Source organism: Moschus berezovskii, chromosome 5 (genome assembly GCF_049115385.1).
Source record: "Moschus berezovskii isolate FMDL1 chromosome 5, NW_MosBer_1.0, whole genome shotgun sequence".
Taxonomy (NCBI): domain Eukaryota; kingdom Metazoa; phylum Chordata; class Mammalia; order Artiodactyla; family Moschidae; genus Moschus; species Moschus berezovskii.
In genome coordinates this window covers 54,440,689-54,460,854 of record NC_142464.1, presented here as the reverse complement: position 1 = coordinate 54,460,854, position 20,166 = coordinate 54,440,689, and the positions used below count along the sequence as shown (strand labels likewise).

Below are 20,166 nucleotides of genomic sequence, written 5' to 3'. Positions count from 1 at the left end.
AACAGCAGAAGTAGAATTATATCCTTAAGCGGAAAAGGGCAAAGCCTTCGGCAGGCATGAACCCTTTGCCTGTTTCCAACAGAATGGAAATCTCAAGAGAACGGAAAATGAATGATTGCATGGGGGTCCCTGTCTCCAGAGGCACACCCCCAGCCTTGCAGATCTCTTAACTGCTACACTTTCTCTTGTGCCCACCTGAAGAGCCCCAGTGGCTCTGTGCAACTGAATTATTTTAGCACTTACACTTTGCTATTTTTGTACATTTTTAATAATTCCTGCGGGAGCAGCCTGCCTGAGCTGTCCAGTTCATCTCCCAATGATTGTTTCTGTTAGCACTTTGGCTATAAAGTTGCAAAAGCTACCCCAACCCTATTTTTCCTATAAGCTCTATTATTTTTAATCCATGAGCTTGTAGAATGCAACTTTTTTTTTTTTCAGGAAAAAAAAAGAATCATAATTTATAGCCCAAATGCCAGTATCTACTCCCCTGGGGTAGCTGTCAGGATCCGATGCCAATCTATGTAAAGAGTCTGGAGCATTGCATGGCACACAGTAAGCAATCATTAAACGCTAGCAGTCACTGTTATTATTAACTTCTGTTACGTTCTACCCAGACAAATCTTTGGTTCTTTTCCCCCCTGTTTCTTAGGTCTGGAATAATATGCCCTTTCTCCTCTATCTTACAAGTTCTAAATCTAAAATCCAAGTCTTTTAAACAACCCAATTATGAATCCAGAATCAGTCAAACCCTTTACCATGCTTTCAGCATCTACATCTCAGTTCTTAATAACAGATGCCTAGAAACAAAAACTCAATGAATCCCTACCATAAAACTTGATATGTGTTTAACTCTATGTCTAGAAATCAAAAGAAATTAAAAATAATTTGTGACTTCAATATAATAAAATAAACAAGCAGGCCCTAAAGAATTGTGAGATAAATAAGATGAAGAAATCCATAATCTGATTTTTTATTTTAGTAGATTTTCTGTATAGTTTGAGTGGAAAATTGGAATTTAAAAGGACAAGAAATATCATTCACTTAATCAATAAACGGGAGGGTCAAGAAAGGATTGTGAAGACAGTTGCAAAGAGAAAGAAGATAACACTGAATAGAAACTGCAGATTTTGAAGGTCAACCTTATCTTTGTAAGTATAATGATCACTTAAAATTATTTTTCAAGGTTAATATGTATCATCATAGATAGTGCAGTACCTACATGATAAAGACTCTTGATAATTGCTTAATGTTAACAAAATGGAAAAACTTATAGCTATACTTACTTTATAAATTAGACTGTCCACCAAAAGGTCATGTTGTATCACATTTGTCTTAAGCTGCTCATAATATAAAATATCCTAGATTTAAAAGAAAAACAAAAACATTAAAAGTTAATCATTTATAAAGTCAGCCTCAAACTTTAATAAATAATGATCATTAATAGTATTATATACACTAAGAGAATAAGAGCTTTATTTTATTCACTACTATACTCTCCATGCCTGGCTAATAGCTGATGATCAATAAACAGACTTAATCCCATCCCTTAAGATAAAATCTGGTATGTGGTAGGTATTTAATCAATGTTTGCTAAATTGATTTAACTGTAATTTAGGTTTAATAGCAAATGTAGTATTTATTAATTATTAGGAACTGTTTTACCCAATATGCATGTTAATCTATTTAATCTCATATCAACAAAATAAACCTGTTCAATGATTATTATTCCCATTTACATTTGAGAAACTGAGGCCCAGAGAAAGAAGTAACTTTCTGTTCAAGGCCACAAAGGTAGTAAGATTTGATTCCAGGAAACCCCTAGAATCTACAAAAAAACCCCAGAATGACTACTCTATACTGCCTTTCTAATATCTAAATTATTATTAAAAAATTTAAGCATACTAAATCATCCCTGGTAGTAAAAGCTATCATATAGCATATGAAAAAAATCAGGATTTTTTTTGAAGAAAATTTCTTTAATTATTCATTTTTAGTTCAAAATATAATGGTTTTAACTATACAGAATGCTATATAGCTAACTTGTACATGATTTAAACATAGGTTGGAAAAGTATGTAAGTTTTTAAGAGATTATATCAAACATTCTCATCTCATCTGGCTAATGGACAATGATAAAGGTTCAGGGCTTTTAATTACATTGATCAACAGAATCAGTAGTGTACTTTAAATCTGAGTTAAGGCTTTTAAAAATTAAATAAAAATCAGCTATAGCACCAGGAACTCTGCTCAATATTCTGTAATAATCTAAGTGGGAAAAGAATTTGAAAAAGAATAGATACATGTATATGATGCATAACTGAATTACTTTGTTGTATAGCAAAAAAAATAAATCAATTAAAAAAATAATATGGTACCATAATATCAGAAAATCAAATTCACTCTAAACAGTGATAAGACTAGGCTGAAAGTGAAGTGAAAGTGAAAGTTGCTCAGTTGTGTCCGACTCTTTGCCACTCTAGCCCTGGTTTCCACCCCTATCCAAATACTGCTTGGCTCCCTCAGTACTGTGTGATTCTTTCTGAAGATAGTCCCTCAAACAAATAAGAGTTGTGGGACAGGATCACCTGGGACAAGAAGAATATCTGATGCATGCAGCGGCCATGGCAGGGTGGTGTCCAAACCTATGTTTCCTGAAATACAATTTCTTTGTCTTAAAAAATGCTTGATACATAGTTCTCTGGTTTGACTCAAAATGCTCATCACCTAAAGATAATCTGGGGACTTGCTGGCTATTTTAAGTCATTTTAATTTTAATTAAAAAGCCTTATTTTGTTCTCATTCATGACGTTTTGATTTCTTACCTAAAGAAAAATTATTTTACTATTTTATTTACCTTCTATTATATTTATTCTACCTCTCTAGCTAAAATAAAAGAACATTTTTAAAGGTAGGAAGAGCACCCAACTCAAACACCAATCCTGACAGCTGGCAAAGGGCATAATACTATACTTTAATGTTTTCTAATGAATGTAGCAGAAAAGCTGTTTAGAGTTATGTCACTTTTTAAAAATAAAAAGTTTAAAATTACAAACTGATATGCTGCTGTTAAGTCACTTCAGTCGTGTCCGACTCTGTGTGACCCCACAGACGGAAGCCCACCAGGCTCCCCCGTCCTTGGGATTCTCCAGGCAAGAACACTGGAGTGGTTTGCCATTTCCTTCTCCAATGTGTGAAAGTGAAAAGTGAAAGTGAGGTCACTCAGTCGTGTCTGACCCTTAGCGACCCCACAGACTGCAGCCTACCAGGCTCCTCCATCCATGGGATTTTCTAGGCAAGAGTACTGGAGTGGCTTGCCATTGCCTTCTCCGACAAACTGATATATGACCATTAAAATAAGTGAAACAATCTAGAGCTGGATAAAGAAAAGTAATACTCTGTTTTTCTTCCCTCTCACCACGCTGAAGAAACTAATGTTATTTATATTTGTATTAATAACATTATTTGTAACTTAAATCCTTCCATACTTTTCTCCATGCTTATATAAATATATAATCATACTTATGGGTTTTAGCTGTTGTTTGTTAACATAAAATGGAATCATATTATACTTATTTTTCAAGTCTCTGGTGATGTATCACGGTCATCTCTCTATGTCTTTTAAATAACTATCAACACATAAACTTTAATATTTTTAAAATTGTACTACAGATATGTCATGATTTATTTAACCATTCCCCTATAGATGGCTACTCAGGTTGCTTCTAGTTGTTTGTTACTACAAATACTACAATAAATATCCTCATGCACATATGCCTTTACTGAGCGACTTTCACCATTTTAACTTTTCCATGGGTAAAAATAATGACTATCTTATTGTTGTATTCATTTAGACTTTCTCAAATACTAATAAAGTTGAAAATCTTTCACATGCTTATTAGCCATTTGAACTTTCACTTCCATGGTTTCCATAATTATCTGTTAGATTTCATTTATTTTACTAATTTGTCAGATTCTTTATCTTTACTGAGGATTAACATTTGTCATTTGTGTTACAAATACTTTTTCTTCAAATTAATATGTGTTATTTTAGTTTATGGTATACACTGACAAATTTTTCAAAATTCTTTATGGATTTAGGTTTTTTTGCTTGCCTTAGGCAAGGCTCTCCTACACCACATATTTATGTAAATATTTTCCTAATTTTTTCTAAAATTGGTATTTTAAATTTACACGTTTATAACCTACCTGGAATTTATTTTTATATTTTGTAAGCCAAAGGTCTGATTGTTTTCTTTCAGAAGGATGGTTATCAGCATCATTTATAAAATAAACCATGCATTTCCAACTGAAAACTTCAACATTTCTCCATCAGAAATAGATTCAGTAGGCAGAAAATCAGTAAGGTCAAAGTTGAACTCAACACCACCACCAATAAACTGGATATGATGGACACCTATACGCTACTTCATCCAACAACAGTAAAACACCCATGATTCTCAAGCTCACATGGAACATTCACCAAGACAGCCCATATTCTGGGTCATGAAACATAGCTTTAACAAAGTTCAAAGAATAGAAATCCTACAATGTCTGCTCTCAGACACACAGTGGAATTAAACTAGAAATCAATAACAGAAAGACAACTGGAAAACACCCAAATACATGGAGATTAAACAACATACACATGGGTCAAAGAAGAAATTTCAAGAAAAATTTTAAAGTGTTTTGAACTAAATGAAAAGGTAACATCAAAATTTGGGGAATGCAGTAAAAGCAATGCTTAGATGGAATTTACAGAATTAAATGCAGGCATATATTAGAAAACAACCTAAAATAAATAAGTTTCTACCTTAGGAAATTAGGAAAGGAAGAGCAAATTAAATTGAAAGTAAGCAGAGGAAGAGAAACAATAAGAATAGAGTATAAATAAATAAAATTGAAAACAGGAATCAATAGAGAAAAATCATTGGAACCAAAAGTTAGTTCACTGAAAAGATCAAGAACACTGATGAACCTTTAGCTAGGCTAAGAAAAAAAGAGAAAGGACACAAATTACCCAAATCAGAAGTGAAAGATCCTTTGAACATTAAAAGGATAATAGAGGAATACTAGGAATACTTTGCTGCCCACAGATTTGATAACCTAGATGAAATGGATCAATTACTTGAATAAGATTTTGCTGAAAATTTCTGAAATTCACATAAGAAGAAACAATGTGTATAGGACTATATTTATTAAAGTAACTCATTTAATAATTAATAACCTTCCAAAACAGATAGTACAAAGCCCAGAGTGGTTCAACGGTGAATTCTACCAAACATTTAAGGGAGAGATTCTGCCAGTCTTCTACAATCTCCTTCATAGGACAGAAGCAGAGGGAATACCTTTTAATTCATTCTATTACCCTGAAAGCAGACAAAGACATTATAAGAAAACGATTTATAAAATAAAACAATCACCAATAATAGAATATTTAAAGAGTACTTTGTATAAGGTCTGGCAAATAGACATTTAAGAGCAATAAATTATCATTATAAACACAATCTCTGAAAAGCAAAGTAGCCCAAATTTTTAGCATCAGAGAATAATTTTAGTATATGTATCTATTTGGTATTTTATTCAGACTTAGACTATCCATTTAACTAAAGAGAAGAAGAAAATACAAACTTAAAAAATCAAAGAACTCACAAAGAGTCCTAAAATTTTATACGTAATTGTTCAGTAAGCATTTAGATGAGGCTATCATTTTTAGACACTGTACAAGATACTGACATTAAGATGAAGAAGAAAACAATTCCTGTCCCCAGGTACTCAATCTAGAAAGAATGTGAACTTGTTAGTTGCTCAGTCGTGTCTGACTCTTTGTGATTCCATGGACTGTAGCCTGCCAGGCTTCTCTGGCCATGGAAGTCTCCAGGCAAAAATACTGGAGTGGGTTGCCATTTCCTTCTCCAGGGGATCTTCCTGACCGAAGGACTGAACTTGGGTCTCCCACATTGCAGGAAGATTCTTTACCATCTGAGCCACCAAGGAAGCCCAAATCTAGAAAGGGAGGTAGACAAATAAAGTAAGAAGTATGGTATATGTTTCTTTGACTTTAGGTCTTTGCTCCTGCCCTGCTTATGGCAGGAGGAAAACGAAGGAAGTATCTAAGAGTAGCAGTGATGGAGTTGGGAGAAGACAAGGTGGAGGAGAGGTGAGGAAGGTTTTCCAGGAAAAGTGATGGAATAAGCTGCACATGAAAGAAGAGTAGAGTATCTAACAAGAAAAAAGTCTGAGACTTTTTTTTTCAGGGAGAGAACAGCATGGTAGAGAGAAAATTCAACATTTCTTGGATGACCATAAATGCATTGAGGTGAAGATTATGCTTTTTCTTTCAGACACCATGAGTCTGATATACTTTTGGAGCATGTATTAAGAGTTCTGTAGGAAACTGGAAATAAGTTTTAGACTTAAGACAATGATTGATTGAAAGCAGAGTTGAAGCCATTACAGAAAGAAATGGTTGGTGAATCAGTCTAAGGAAAATGTTCAGAATGAAAAGATCAAAATTGAATTCTGAACAACACAAGGACTTGAGGTTTGTATGGGAACCCAAATGTAGACTTGAAAAAAAAAGAAAGAAAGAAAGAGGGAAATAACCTACAAAAAAAAAAAAAAAAGGATGAACTAAATTAAAGACCAAGAATATTTCAAGGACAGAGAAGATAATAGTATCAAATGCAGTAAAATGTAAAGACTAAAATGCGTCCACTGTTCTTGATATCTTTAGCTAGGACAGTTATCGTCATTTGGTAGAACGTATAACAGAATATACGCAGGCTGAGAAGGCAATGGCAAGCCACTCCAGTACTCTTGCCTGGAAAATCCCAGGGACGGGGGAGCCTGATGGGCTTCCGTCTATGGGGTCACACTGAGTCGGACGCGACTGAAGTGACTTAGCAGTAGCAGTAGCAGCATAACAGAATAAGGTAGACTGAGTGATTATGGGATTAAGAAAGTAGGAGCATTCAGCACAGAATTTTCTTTCACAAGATTTAGATATAAAAGTGGAGGAGGCAAGAACAGGTGCTGATACAATAAAGTTCACAGGTTTCGTGGAAATAATTTGGATCAGTTCCTTCTGATGACTTATGTTTTCTCTGGTTAAGAGAAAGTGATGTCTTTTGCTAAGATTGTGAAAAGAAGTGATTGAGGAGAGTCAAGAAGAGAGACAGTGGGAAGACTAGGTAAGTGTGACAAGGAAGATCAAGGATAATCAGGCATTGCTGGGGATCTTTAGGTCAGGTCAGAACCTTGTTGTGAAATCACTAAAGGAAATCTTAAATGTTAATACTCATCTTGACTACTTTATCAGTAAGTAAGAACTCAGAGCAAAGTAAAAGAAAATTTTCTCTTCTTTTAATTAGCAAACTGTAATTAAGCAAAAATTTAAATAAGCATGTTTGCTAACTATGGATATTTTGATCCAGAAATCTATAGAAAACATATAAAGACAATGCTTTTAAGCTTATCACATATTTTCTTAAAAAGAGAAAAAAAATCAAAGTTAAATAATGTTCTAATAAAAGTATTAAATAAACTAACTGCTAGGAACTCAAAGCATTAAATACCAAGTCTTTCTAAGGAGGTAAGATTTTTAAAACAGGTTTATGGGTGTGAAATTTGAAATATTTTGTTTATGTATCTCCTTAACTATGACACATTTGCATCTGTAGCTTATTTTAAGCGACTGAAAAGTAACTGAACAAAACATTCTGATAAAGAATTCTTCGTAAGAAGTATTCTCCCTCTCTCCCTCCTCTAATGTACCACCTACAACAATTATTTTGGAGTTGCTATAGTGTATGCAGGTCACACTTTTACAGTGAATATAAAAGTGTAAGGTACAGAAAGTATTTTATTCAATAAAATCAAGACTGCCTTTCTGATATTAATTTCTATTTACAGATCTGTCATTTTGAGTACAGAAAATCAAGATCATTATTAACTCCAGAATGCAAGTGTAAAAACAGCTGTTGAACATTATAACAATCATTATTTGCGATTACTACTCTTATTCTACAATGATACTTCTGGAAAAATTCTAAATCTGTTTTTGAAATGGAAGTACTTCCTCTGCAGAGACAGGACTTGTTAACTTAGCTGCTGGTTGATGAAGTTGATAGGTGATCTAAATCTACACAGTCAGATCAGAACAAGAATTACTACCTCTTTTACAAGAGCTCATGCACTAAAAAAAGGCCCGAAGTACACACTAAACTGTTTTGTCAACTGTTATTTTTAAAGTGTCACCTCAAAAGATAAGCAGTATCATTTGGTTTAAAATTGCTCTAAAATAAAGCACAAAGCTTATTCTTTCAAAAAGGAAGGAAGTGATTTTTGATAGTGCTTTTCACAGAGGGAGATTTAAAACACACATACATGCATGCACATACACACACATAAGCATACATACATAATGTGCAAAGGCCAGAGGTATAGCTTTTATAATATTTATGTTAGTGCTTGATTTTCTTAAAAATAGCATTATTATAAATTATGATTAATGTGTGATTAATATGATAATTTATTATTAATAATTATTACTATTATATGTATTTTTCATATATGTGTATAATTATGTATATAATTATAAGTGCATATAATTATTACATATTATAAATTATGATTAATTTATAATTATATGCAATATATAATTATTACTGCTACCATCAGTGGTGGCCTGTTACATTAGGTACTGTGTTAATAAAAGACTCACATTTTATTTAATTCTCACAACCACTCTGTGATATAAAAATTATTACCCATATTTAAGCATAGGTAACTTGAGGCTTGAAGATATCTATCTCACTCAGCAACTTATTTCAAATAAGTTGCGGGAGCTAGGAGTTGAAACTAGGTTGTATGATTTCAAAGAAAACCCATGTTTTTAACCACTGTCTAGTGAACTATTAGTTTGCTATAACTATTAGTTTGCTATTTATTAAAATATTTAAATCAAGGATTTGTAGATCAATGGACTTAAGCAAAAAAAAAATTCTCTAAAATATTTCAAACAGAATGTTACATATTTTTTCTTTATTGAATCTATTACCTGTCTGTTGGTGATTTCTCCTCATTTTCATTTTATTTCCTAAAATAAAATGTTCTTATACTTAGAAAAATAACATTCCCACATAAAATGTCAATTTTTAGAGCTATAAAAATGGTGCATACTTTCAAAGTAACTGTGGGGACAAAGTACTCATTTACATATACTGAGTAGTCTATCTTTATTTCACCCTATTCTAATTCCCAATTCTACCATACATCCTCACTGACCTAAACTGGTGGACTCCACTTATTAAAATTTTATGGAGTTGGCCAAAAAGGTCATTGGATTTTTCTATAGGATCTTACAGAAAAACCTGAATGAACTTTCTGGTCAACCCTACACTTATTGTTTATGTATAGGTTCACACTATCCAGTTAATTATTAATAATAAAAACATCTATGTTGAATACATAGTGATTAAATTATACGTCAATCTTATTTTAGAACTCTAAACTACAGTGAATTTGAAAATTTAAAAAGGGAACAAATATAAGACTAAGAAAAAATATTTCTGTTTTGAAACACAGGTCTTTGAAGAATAAATATCAAATTTGGCTCATCCTTCTTCTTCTTACCTCAGGGTGACTGGAGATATTCAAAATGAGAGCCCATAGTTCAGCTCTCAGGGCTGTGGGACTTCCTTGTCTGATATACTGTTGAGCAGCAGCACTATCTTGTTCTGTTAGAACTGTTAAAAGTATATTAGAATCTCATTAGAAAATGTGTAATGTAAGAAATATATTGAAATCTTTACAATTTTTTTTTAGGAAGCTAACATTTCATCTTTGTATCTTACATAATTAAAACATATCTTGGCAATCTTCTTTTACTCTCTGATTTTTGATGTGGTCTTTTTTACAGTCCTGTACGTTTTAAGCCTTAGTCTCCTCCACCTCCTACCTTACCTGAGAGGTTTTTAATGTAAGTACCTTGAATTCCTGTGCTTTAACTATAGTTTCATGGATCTGAAACTAGTGATGCATATATATAATAAATTTTGGATTTGAAGATAATATCAAATCATATGTACAGAAACCTTAAATTTCTTAAGCATGTTCTACTAAGTCATGAATGTTCTAGTATTTGGAAGTAGTATGCTATCTGAAGTATTACGATTAAGAATTCTACAAATGTAGATATCCATTCTATTAGATGATCTTTTAACTATCTGCCAAAATCAATAGAAAAGTGAAGAAGTGAAGTTGCTCAGTCGCGTCCGACTCTTTGCGACCACATTGACTGTAGCCTACCAGGCTTCTCCGTCTATGGGATTTTCCAGGCAAGAGTACCAGAGTGGGTTGCCATTGCCTTCTCCGGGAAAATGAACAGAAAAGAGGAATTTTTTAAGAATTGAAAACACAAAGGATTCAATAACATTTTAAGTCAGAAGTGGTCGGCTGCTGCTGCTGCTAAATCGCTTCAGTCATGTCCGACTCTGTGCGACCCCATAGACGGCAGCCCACCAGGCTCCCCTGTCCCTGGGATTCTCCAGGCAAGAACACTGGAGTGGGTTGCCATTTCCTTCTCCAATGCATGATTCACTTTCAGAAGTGGTCAAGTTCACAAAATTAATATATTATTCTTTTAATTTTTATTTTAATGAAAATATTAACTATTAAATCTAGAAATTAAGCCCCCTTCCAAAACAAACAAAACCAAAATATAAAAAAGTAAAGACAAAAGAAGAAATACTAGACATCTGTGCTAACATATGTCTAAAAGTACTGTTTTCTTATAATCTTAAAAGAAAAAGGAAAAAACCTTACACTAAATGAAAATGAGAAGACCAAAAGAAACAAAGGGACCACATGAAATAAAAAGATGAAACGTATTCTTTAACTTGCAACTGTGTTTAATGAAACTATCAAATCATATCAACACAGTCCTCTAGATTCTGATAATTGAACTAGGGAGTTTAGACCATGATAATATAACTGTCAGAAGGTTCATTCTGACACAAAGACTTATCTGCACTTTATATTTCAAAGACTAAACAGGATTTATATAAACAAGGAAATGAATCTTCAAAAGATGGGGAAAATTTATTCTCCAGAATGCTGACAGCTGCTCAGTTATTAAGTCCTACCACTGTGAACAGTCACCAGGAAGTGCGGCAGTCATTACTTTCTCCTGATGCAGGAGCATATTCCTATTAACATTAATGAGAAGGGTGTGGGCACATCAAAGAGAGAAACTGACTCTGATTTTAAAATGAAATTCTACTGTTGAATGGATTAAGCTAATATCCTTGAGAAATGTGTGGCTGCATTTATCTTTTCCTTTTTAGTGAATCATCTGTGTAATTCTTTATCTGCTGTTTATTGATAAAGCCAAAATGAGGCATTTCCCCTCTTTATAAAGATTCCTATTGTTTTATCTACATTGTTAATTATGATTCCTTTTTAGGTCTTTAGCTTTTCAGGGATTAAACTTCAGATGAGGGCATATGACATAGACATCTACTTAAAACTGTCTCATTTTCAGAAATTTAAAATAAGTTTAATCAAAAGCTTATCTTTTTCTCAAGAGGGAGGAGATCCATCTGTACTAAATAGCTGATTCATGTTATTGTACAGCAGAAACCAACACATTGTAAAGCAATTATCTTCCAGTTAAAATTTTTAAAAAAGCTTACCTTTTTGCCCAATACGTACATGCTCATTTTCAAAAAGCTCTAAAAATGATAAAATAACATTTTTAGACACAAATATAATCAGCCACATTTAGAAGAACATTATGTATATTTTCTATATTTTCTAGTATTGATGCTTCTAATTAGTTTCAAAATTGGAATAAGTCTACAGGAAACTATAAGAATATATGTAGAAAAGTCTTTTTTCTAAGTTGTTTAAAGTTTATAGAAATTAAAAGAAAATTAAGTATATTTAATCAGAAGAAAAAACTGATTAACTTCCTTTGTTAAAATAGTATAAAATATCTTCTCATAACACAAGTTTCTGTCCATTCATCTTTGATTTTTTTCCCCTAAAAACAAAACTTATTGACAGCTTCATCTGCAAACCCCTACTTCCACTCTAAACTAGCATGAAAGCATATCTAATAAAAATGTTAATACTATATAGGTAATCCCACTATAAAAATGCCATTTTAAAAGGTTATATGGGGAAAACAAAAATTTGTTTTTAAAGTACCAATCATAATAGGAAAAAAAACCCTCCTAAACTTGGTCATATTCAACCCAAGAAACTTCTGCTCATCAAAGACATCACTGAGAGTGAAAAGGTGAGTCACAGTGTGGGAGAATATATTTGCAATACATACCTATTCAGCAAAGGTCTTGTACTTAGAACACAGAAAGCACTCCCAGTAAGTCAACTTAAAAAAGACAACTATCCAATACAAATATGCAGAAGATGTGAACAAAAGATGTTCTTTACAATAGAGGTAATCCAAAGAACCAATAAACATACGAGAAAATGCTCAACCATGTTAGTCATCAGAGAAATTAAAACCATTATGAAATACACAACCACCACAATGGCTAAATGCAAAGGAAATGGGGCAAATGAGCTTCTCATACAGAGGTGGTAGGAGTGTAAATGAGTCCAACCACCTTGGAAAACCATTTGGCAACATCTACTAACACTGAACGTATGCACACCCTACAACAGTTAGCATACTCTCACATACGAATCTTAATGTGTGCCTATATGTACCAGGAGACTTACACAAGAATATTCACAGCAGCACTATTGTAACACAGTCAGCCCTCCAAATCTGTGGGTTTCGTATCTGTGAATTCAACCAACCTTAGACTGAAATATTTGAAAAAAATTCCAGAAAATTCCATAAAACAAATCTTGAATTTGCTGTGTGCTAAGTTCTAAAAAGCAAAACTTGAACTCATGTGAATGAACTGATGTTGGCATACCCTGCTGTAGTCTCCACCATGTCATGGATTCATGCTGCTTGCCAAGGAAAGCTATAAGGTCAGTAAAAATGAACCAAGCTTTTGCAAAATAAAGCAGAAAGAAGCTGAAATCTGTGGAAGCATTAGCGCTGCCCCGACAATTGCAAAAATGGTATCTGGTTCATGATAAAATGCTTGCAAAGGCATTAAGTGTGTGGCTGGAGGACATGTCACAGAAGCATATTCCTGTTGACAGCAAGATGAGGTGTGAAAAAGCACTTAGCCTCTGTAAGCACCACTATGAGGGGCTGAGGAGAACAGAGTCTGAAGCTCACAAGGGATGGCTGGCTAGCTTTGTGAAGTGCTGCAACCACAAGAACTTAGAGATCATGGGAGAATCATTGGCTGATGCTGAGACAGCTTCAGCATTCCCTGAAGAGCTAAAAAAAAATTACAGAAGAAATAGGCTATCTTCCAGAGCAGACCTTCAATTGTGATGAAGTGGGCATGTTCTGGAAGGAGATGTCCAATAACACCTATTTCCATAAGAAAGTAAAGCAAGCCCCAGGGTTCAGGACCAAGAAAGATCACCTTATTCTGGTGCTGTGTGTTAATGCAGCATGGTCACGTGATCAAGCCAGGCTTCATCTACTGAGCAAGCAAGCCCCAGGCCCGCAAGAACAAAATCAAAGATTGCCGGCCCATGTTCTGGCAATACGAGAAGGTTTGGGTGAAGGCCATTTTGTTCTTGGAGAGGTTCCACCAGTGCTTCATTCCTGAAGTAAAGGGATGAAGAGAAGGGGCTGCCATTCCAAGGTCCTCCTCTTGGCTGAGAATGCTCCTGGTCAACCCCAATCTCTCTGCTTCACCAACGAGAATGTGGAAGGCTGATCCTGTTTCCTAACTCTCTATCACTGCTGCAGCAGTGCATCCAGGTGACTTATATCCACCTCACTTGCAGAAGGTTTCCTGCTGCCCTTGATGCTAACCCCGCCTGCAGTAGCAGCAGCAGCAGCAGCCTCAGTAGCGATTTATGAAAGAGCTTCACAATTGCAGATGCAGTTTTACCCACTGCAGAGGCTGTAGACGCCCTAAAGCCTGATGCATGCTAGAGGCCATTCTGGAATGAAGCAATCAGTGACTCAGGGACTTCCCCAATATTGCTGTGGAAATCAAGAACATTTTGAATGTTTCAAGGAAAGTTTGGTCGGGAAGATTTCTCTGACATAACTAACTGATGACAATGTTGAGGAACACAGAGAAGAGCAGAGAGAAACCCTTACCAAAAAGGTGCTTGAAGATATGCTGAGATCCTATAAACACGGATTGTGATGATGACAATGACGTAGAAGGTTTAGAGGAGGCACAGTCGTCAGTCTAGACACTTGAAAAATTTGCAGCAGTTTTTCAAATAAGATTAGAGACAGAGAACATGTGTGTATGTGGAAGAAGGGATGGAGGAGGCAGAAGGGGGAAGGACAGAATGAGGAGGCAAGAGATGAGACCTGAATAGTAAAAGCAGTGGTTATCTTTGACACAGGGGATCAAGATTGAAAGCGGGTAGGAAAGGACTTCATTTTATTGATCTGGGTGGTAATTTAATAGGAGTGTCCAATTATAAAAGTTTATTGAGCCATTCTCTTAGGACACATGTACTTTCCTATATGCATTAAACAGTAACAACGGTTTTAAAATGATAATAATACATAGCTACATCTAGAGTTGTTCTATATATAAAACACATATAACACATAGTATATGCTCAATAACTGTTTATTATTATTAGCAACAATAACAAGTGGCCAACTTCCTTATCTTACACTGGAAGAAACAAGTCCAGAAATACAAAGTGACTTTTCCAAGTCACACAACTAGCCAGTGGCAGAGGAAAAGACAAGAACAGTTCCATGACTCCTACCTATTATGATTAGTACAACAATATAGACCTTCCATATTTTAAGTCAATTTTTACTTCCTGTTCATTATGATTAAATATTAATCCAGTCTTTTATGAAAATATTGGCATTTAGGCATAAGAAGAGAGATGTTGGGGAAATGTTATAGATGAAAACACACCAATTTTAAAACCTATCTTTGTTTATAAAAGACAGAATGTCAGTGTTCACTTAACTTGGTGATATGAAAAATAATAAAGATAGTAACGGCAAATAAAGGGAACCATGAGTGCTGCCAATGAAAAGTTTTGCCAACAAAATGACTTATATATGTCTTATGAGTTTTCAGAATTGTTTTAAAGACCCTCAAATAAAAAGACAATATCTAATTGAATGCTAATAAATATAAAAGATTCTATACAATAATTAATAGTAACCAAGGAAAGGCAAAAAGCATGTTAGTTGACAGATATTAAAAAGTTACTAGATTAATTTGGAAATGACAAAATAAACCTTAACCTAGTTCTCATTTTCATTTATTATATGCCATATGGGAGAAATACTAACCAGGAGGCACTTGTGTAGAGTCATCTATACCCAGCTGTCCTGTAGTTAAGCCAAGTTCTACAAATAATTCTTTCTGAAAAATAACACACAGAATTACCATACATCTCAGACTTTTCTACATGTTATTTAAAAATTAATCTTCATGTAGACATCAACTTAAATGAAAATCACAATGTAAAATAAATCTTTGCTTCATTCAAATATCTAAAAAAAGAAAATGATATTATTGAACCTTTAAATAGTAATGCTTTAATCCAAAATTTTCCCTTTTTAGATAACAAACTAGTCAGTAAAAGTAAAGAATAATTATTCTTTTGAGTAAAGAACTAATAACATTCAAATCTTTCCTTAAACATACATATACAAATAGCACATGTAGTACTTATAAATTTTATTTTCTAAATTCATTGTCTAAAATTACCAATATAATTCTGTATCTGTGCTTTGTATGGTACTGTACTTCACTCAGCTCTTAATCAAATAAACACTGCAAATATCCAAAACAACTTAAATTAATTTTTAAGTAAAATTAGACTATCAAGTGCTCTGCTAAAATAAGAATAAATTAGATTTATTCTCCAGACTTCCTCTACTTATCTACTAATATCTAAGGAAAGTAACCTTGTTTGTCTGTTTCTTTTAAATACATAAGAACCTCATAGTATTCACATTATTTTTATTCCCTAAGTAATTAAATATTTCTGTTAATACTTGCCTCAGTCTTTTGTTACTATTCTAATTGCTAAAACCAAACTTCCTTCTTCTTTAAAAATGGAATTAGTTTTAATCCTTCATAATTATCTATGATTATTTAAATTAGTGATTTGTGTCCCTCATAAAACAGTTATTCAGCATGACACATATATTTCATTTTGGTATAGATTTTAAATAACTGTCATTATATTTCAATCTTTTAACTAAAAACCTGATTTTTATCTATATCTTAAAAAAGCACTGCAACTTATGTTACCAATTTTTGATAACTAAAGAGGTAAAAATTTACTTTGGACTATTTTTTATTCTATATCAGTAGTGTAAGTGCTAGTCTGTGACCCCATGGACAATAGCCTGCCAGGCTCTTCTGTCCATGGAATTCTCCAGGCAAGAATACTGGAGTGGGTAACCATTCCCTTCTCCAGGGGATCTTCCTGACCCAGGGATTACACCTGGGTCTCCTGTATTGCAGGCAGATTCTTTACTGTCTGAGCCACCAGGGAAGCTCTGGGCCCTAATCTCAGATTTTCTTCTTTATGGACATGTATTACCTTTCCTGCAACCTCTATCAAAGCATATAATTACATCGTATTGAAATTATCTTTTTACTGTCCATTTCCTCACTAGCCTGAAGGTCTTGGAAGACAGTCCTATCTCTTACACACATTTGCACCTCCAGTACTTAGCACAGTGCTTAGTGACATGTAACAGAGGGGAGTTAAGCGTCTGCCTCCAATGCGGGAGACCCGGGTTCGATCCCTGGGTGGGAAGATCCCCTGGAGAAGGAAATGATAACCCACTCCAGTATTCTTGCCTGGAGAACCCCATGGATGGAGAAGCCTGGTAGGCTACAGTCCACGGGGTCGCAAAGAGTCGGACACGACTGAGCGACTGAACGGAACGGAATAAATAGTGAACCACTCTACTGAGCTCTAGTTCCAACCTGCTGCCTGTACATGACTGAACAGGAATTAGTCTGCAACTTCTCTTTAGAGTCAATACATTTCAGTTTCAAGAAATTCCCCTTTGGCAAGATAGAGGTACAGGATTAAGAGATACAAACTACTACATATAAAGCAAATAAGCTACAAGAATATATTGTACAACACAGGGAATATAGTCAATATTTTACCTTTAAAAATTGTGAACCAATATGTTGTACACCTGAAACTTATGTAATATTGTATATCAGCTATATCTCAAAAAAATCCTTTTTAATATGTATGAGTCTGCATAACACTGTGAGTTAGGTTTGAGGGCCATCTATTATAGGATCATATAAGACTCACTGAGTCTCACCAAGTTCAGTACTCACACAGACAGACCAGGGTTACAGATAAACCATACACTCTGGAGATGGAACTATTATCACCAGCCACATGATTCAGAAAATGGGAACAACTATCCCTAATGCCTGAAGATATTAAGTATGGTCACAGTTTTTTGAAAACCGGTCACAGGATTCTGATTCTCCAACAGCTAAGACTGTATCTACACCAGTTCCAGGTCCCCTCAGACAGACAGAAGGCATAATTAGCCCCACTTACAACATGCTAAAACTTTTCATAAATCATCATTCCCTGCTTCTTTACCTAGCAAACACCTTCAAAATATTTCAAATGTCAGTACCTCTGAGAAGACCTTCTACACTTCATGAGAAGAATCTGCCACTTCCTCTTCTACACAGCCATATCACTTTGTATAAACCTAAGAGGACTTCTAACATCTTTTAAAATAACATCTTTTTTTTTTTTCCTCTCTCTTTCTGACCTTGTATTCATTCCTGACGGGAGGCAGGGTATACTAGGAGAATAAACTTCGCTTCTGTCTTTGCCAATTAAAAAAGAATGATCAGCAATATTTTTTAGACAATAACAATGCTTGAAATTTTTAAAGGATATGGTTGAACATTGAAGTTAATGCACTCAAATGTTAATGGGATTTTTCACAAGCTTTCAGCAAACATCTGGGCATCACTGATATTCTAACACACTTTACCAGTATGGATAACCATTTGTTTTGCTGAGCTGAATTAATGTGATACCCACCTACCTGCTATATCAATGAAAGAATAGTAATGTAAATTGGCAATATAATTTGAAGCCATGGATTTCATTTACTAAAAGTCAGTCTTCTCAGGTATTGACAGTTCAGTTCAGTTCAATTCAGTCATTCAGTTGTGTCCAACTCTTTGCGACCCCACGAATCGCAGCACGCCAGGCCTTCCTGTCCATTACCAACTTCTGGAGCCCACTCAAACTCATGTCCACTGAGTTGGTGATTCCATCCATCCTATCCTCTGTTGTCCCCTTCTCCTCCTGCCCCCAATCCCTTCCAGCATCAGAGTCCCTTCCAGTGAGTCAACTCTTCGCATGAGGTGGCCAAAGTATTGGAGTTTCAGCTTTAGCATCAGGCCTTCCAATGAACACCCAGGACTGATCTCCTCTAGAATGGACTGGTTGGATCTCCCTGCAGTCCAAGCATCTTAAAAATTGTTTTTTTATGACAGTTGTAGTACTAATGCTTAACATTTACTGCTTACTATGTTTCAAGGACCACTTATATGCTTTATATTTATATATTAATTTCCTATGGCTGCCATTTTAAAAAGTGCCACTAATTGGCTAGCTTTAAAAAACAGAAGGCTGCTTCCCTGGTGGCTCAGACAGTAAAGCATCTGCCTGCAATGCGGGAGACCCAGGTTCGATTCCTGGGTCAGGAAGATCCCCTGGAGAAGGAAATGGCAACCCATTCCAGTATTCTTGCCTGGAAAATCCCATGGACAGAGAAGCCTGACAGGCTACAGTCCATGGGGTTACAAAGAGTTGGACACGACTGAGCAACTTCACTTTCACTTTAAACAACAGAAACTTCCAGCTTCTCACAGTTCTGGAGGCTAGAAGTTCAAAATGTTAACAAGATCATGCTTTCCCTGAAGGTTCCAGGAGAGAATCTGTTCCATGTCTTTCTCTTAGCTTCTGGTATGGCTGGCAATTCCTGGTGTTCCCTGGCTTATACATCCAACACTCCAATCTCTGCCTGTCATACGATATTCTCCTTGTGAGTCTCTCTTCTCCTCTTCTTTTAAGGACACCGGTCATAATGGATTTTGAACTCACCCTACTCCAGTAAGACATCATCTTAATTTCATTGCACCTGCAAGGGTCCTATTTTAAATGAGGTCACATTTACAGGTACTGGAGGTCAGGATTCAACATAACTTTTGAGGGGCCACAAGTCAACCCATAGCGTATCTTAAGATATTGATCAATACAATACTTTTATGAGATACTATTAACCATATATTGAATAAGAAAACTAAAGCTCAAGGTTAAGAAAACTTGCCCAAGGTCACACAACCAGTGAGTGGTAGAGCAAGAGGTTAAACCAGGTTAGTTGGCTTCAGAATCGAATTATCTAACCACCATGCTATGCTATCTTTACATACATTAAACATAAGTCAAATCAGCTAAAAGATTTAACGACAACAATAACAAAACATTAGTTCCCTATTTATGCACTCCTCTCCAACACACAGATACACACAATCACAATTATTCCACTATGCACTTCATATTCATATTTGGGAAATCCTCTGGTGGCCCAGGGGTTAGGAATCCACCCTCTCACTGCCGAGGGCCTGGGTTCAATCCCTGGCTGGGCAACTAAGATCCCATAAACCATGCAGCATGGCCAAAAAAGAAACAAACATATATACATATTTCAAGTAACAGGTACATTCTGCTATTTTAAATTTAGCAGTTTCAAATAACTATTAAATTTGTTAGTGATAAATGTGGATTTTTAGCTCAGTACATTCTCTTTTCCTCCATCATTCCAGTGTAAGTATATATCAATGCTTAATTACATCTATATTAAGAGTTTGTTATTATTATTATTTTATTTTTTGTTATTATTATTATTTAAATATTACTCACTGCTGAGGAATGTAGTATGCTATAAATATGTTTCCTTTCTTGTACTTTTTTCCATACAGTTCATAACTAAATCACTTTTTCACTTACGCATTTTCTCTACTTATCTCTTCCTCCTCCTTTTAAA

At 34.7% G+C, this 20,166-nt stretch overlaps 1 protein-coding gene across 3 annotated transcripts in view; it reads right to left on the bottom strand.

Moving 5' to 3' along the window:
- TBC1D19 (TBC1 domain family member 19) overlaps positions 1-20,166 on the bottom strand; it is a 152,728-nt gene that overhangs the window by 68,541 nt on the left and 64,021 nt on the right. For all 3 annotated transcript variants that reach the window (XM_055434264.2, XM_055434265.2, XM_055434263.2), the window contains exons 9-12: positions 15,391-15,463; positions 11,693-11,731; positions 9,633-9,745; positions 1,284-1,358 (exon numbers count right to left, since the gene is read on the bottom strand). In XM_055434264.2, the coding sequence (XP_055290239.2) occupies positions 1,284-1,358; positions 9,633-9,745; positions 11,693-11,731; positions 15,391-15,463 (300 nt within the window). The remainder of the gene's footprint in view (positions 1-1,283; positions 1,359-9,632; positions 9,746-11,692; positions 11,732-15,390; positions 15,464-20,166) is intronic.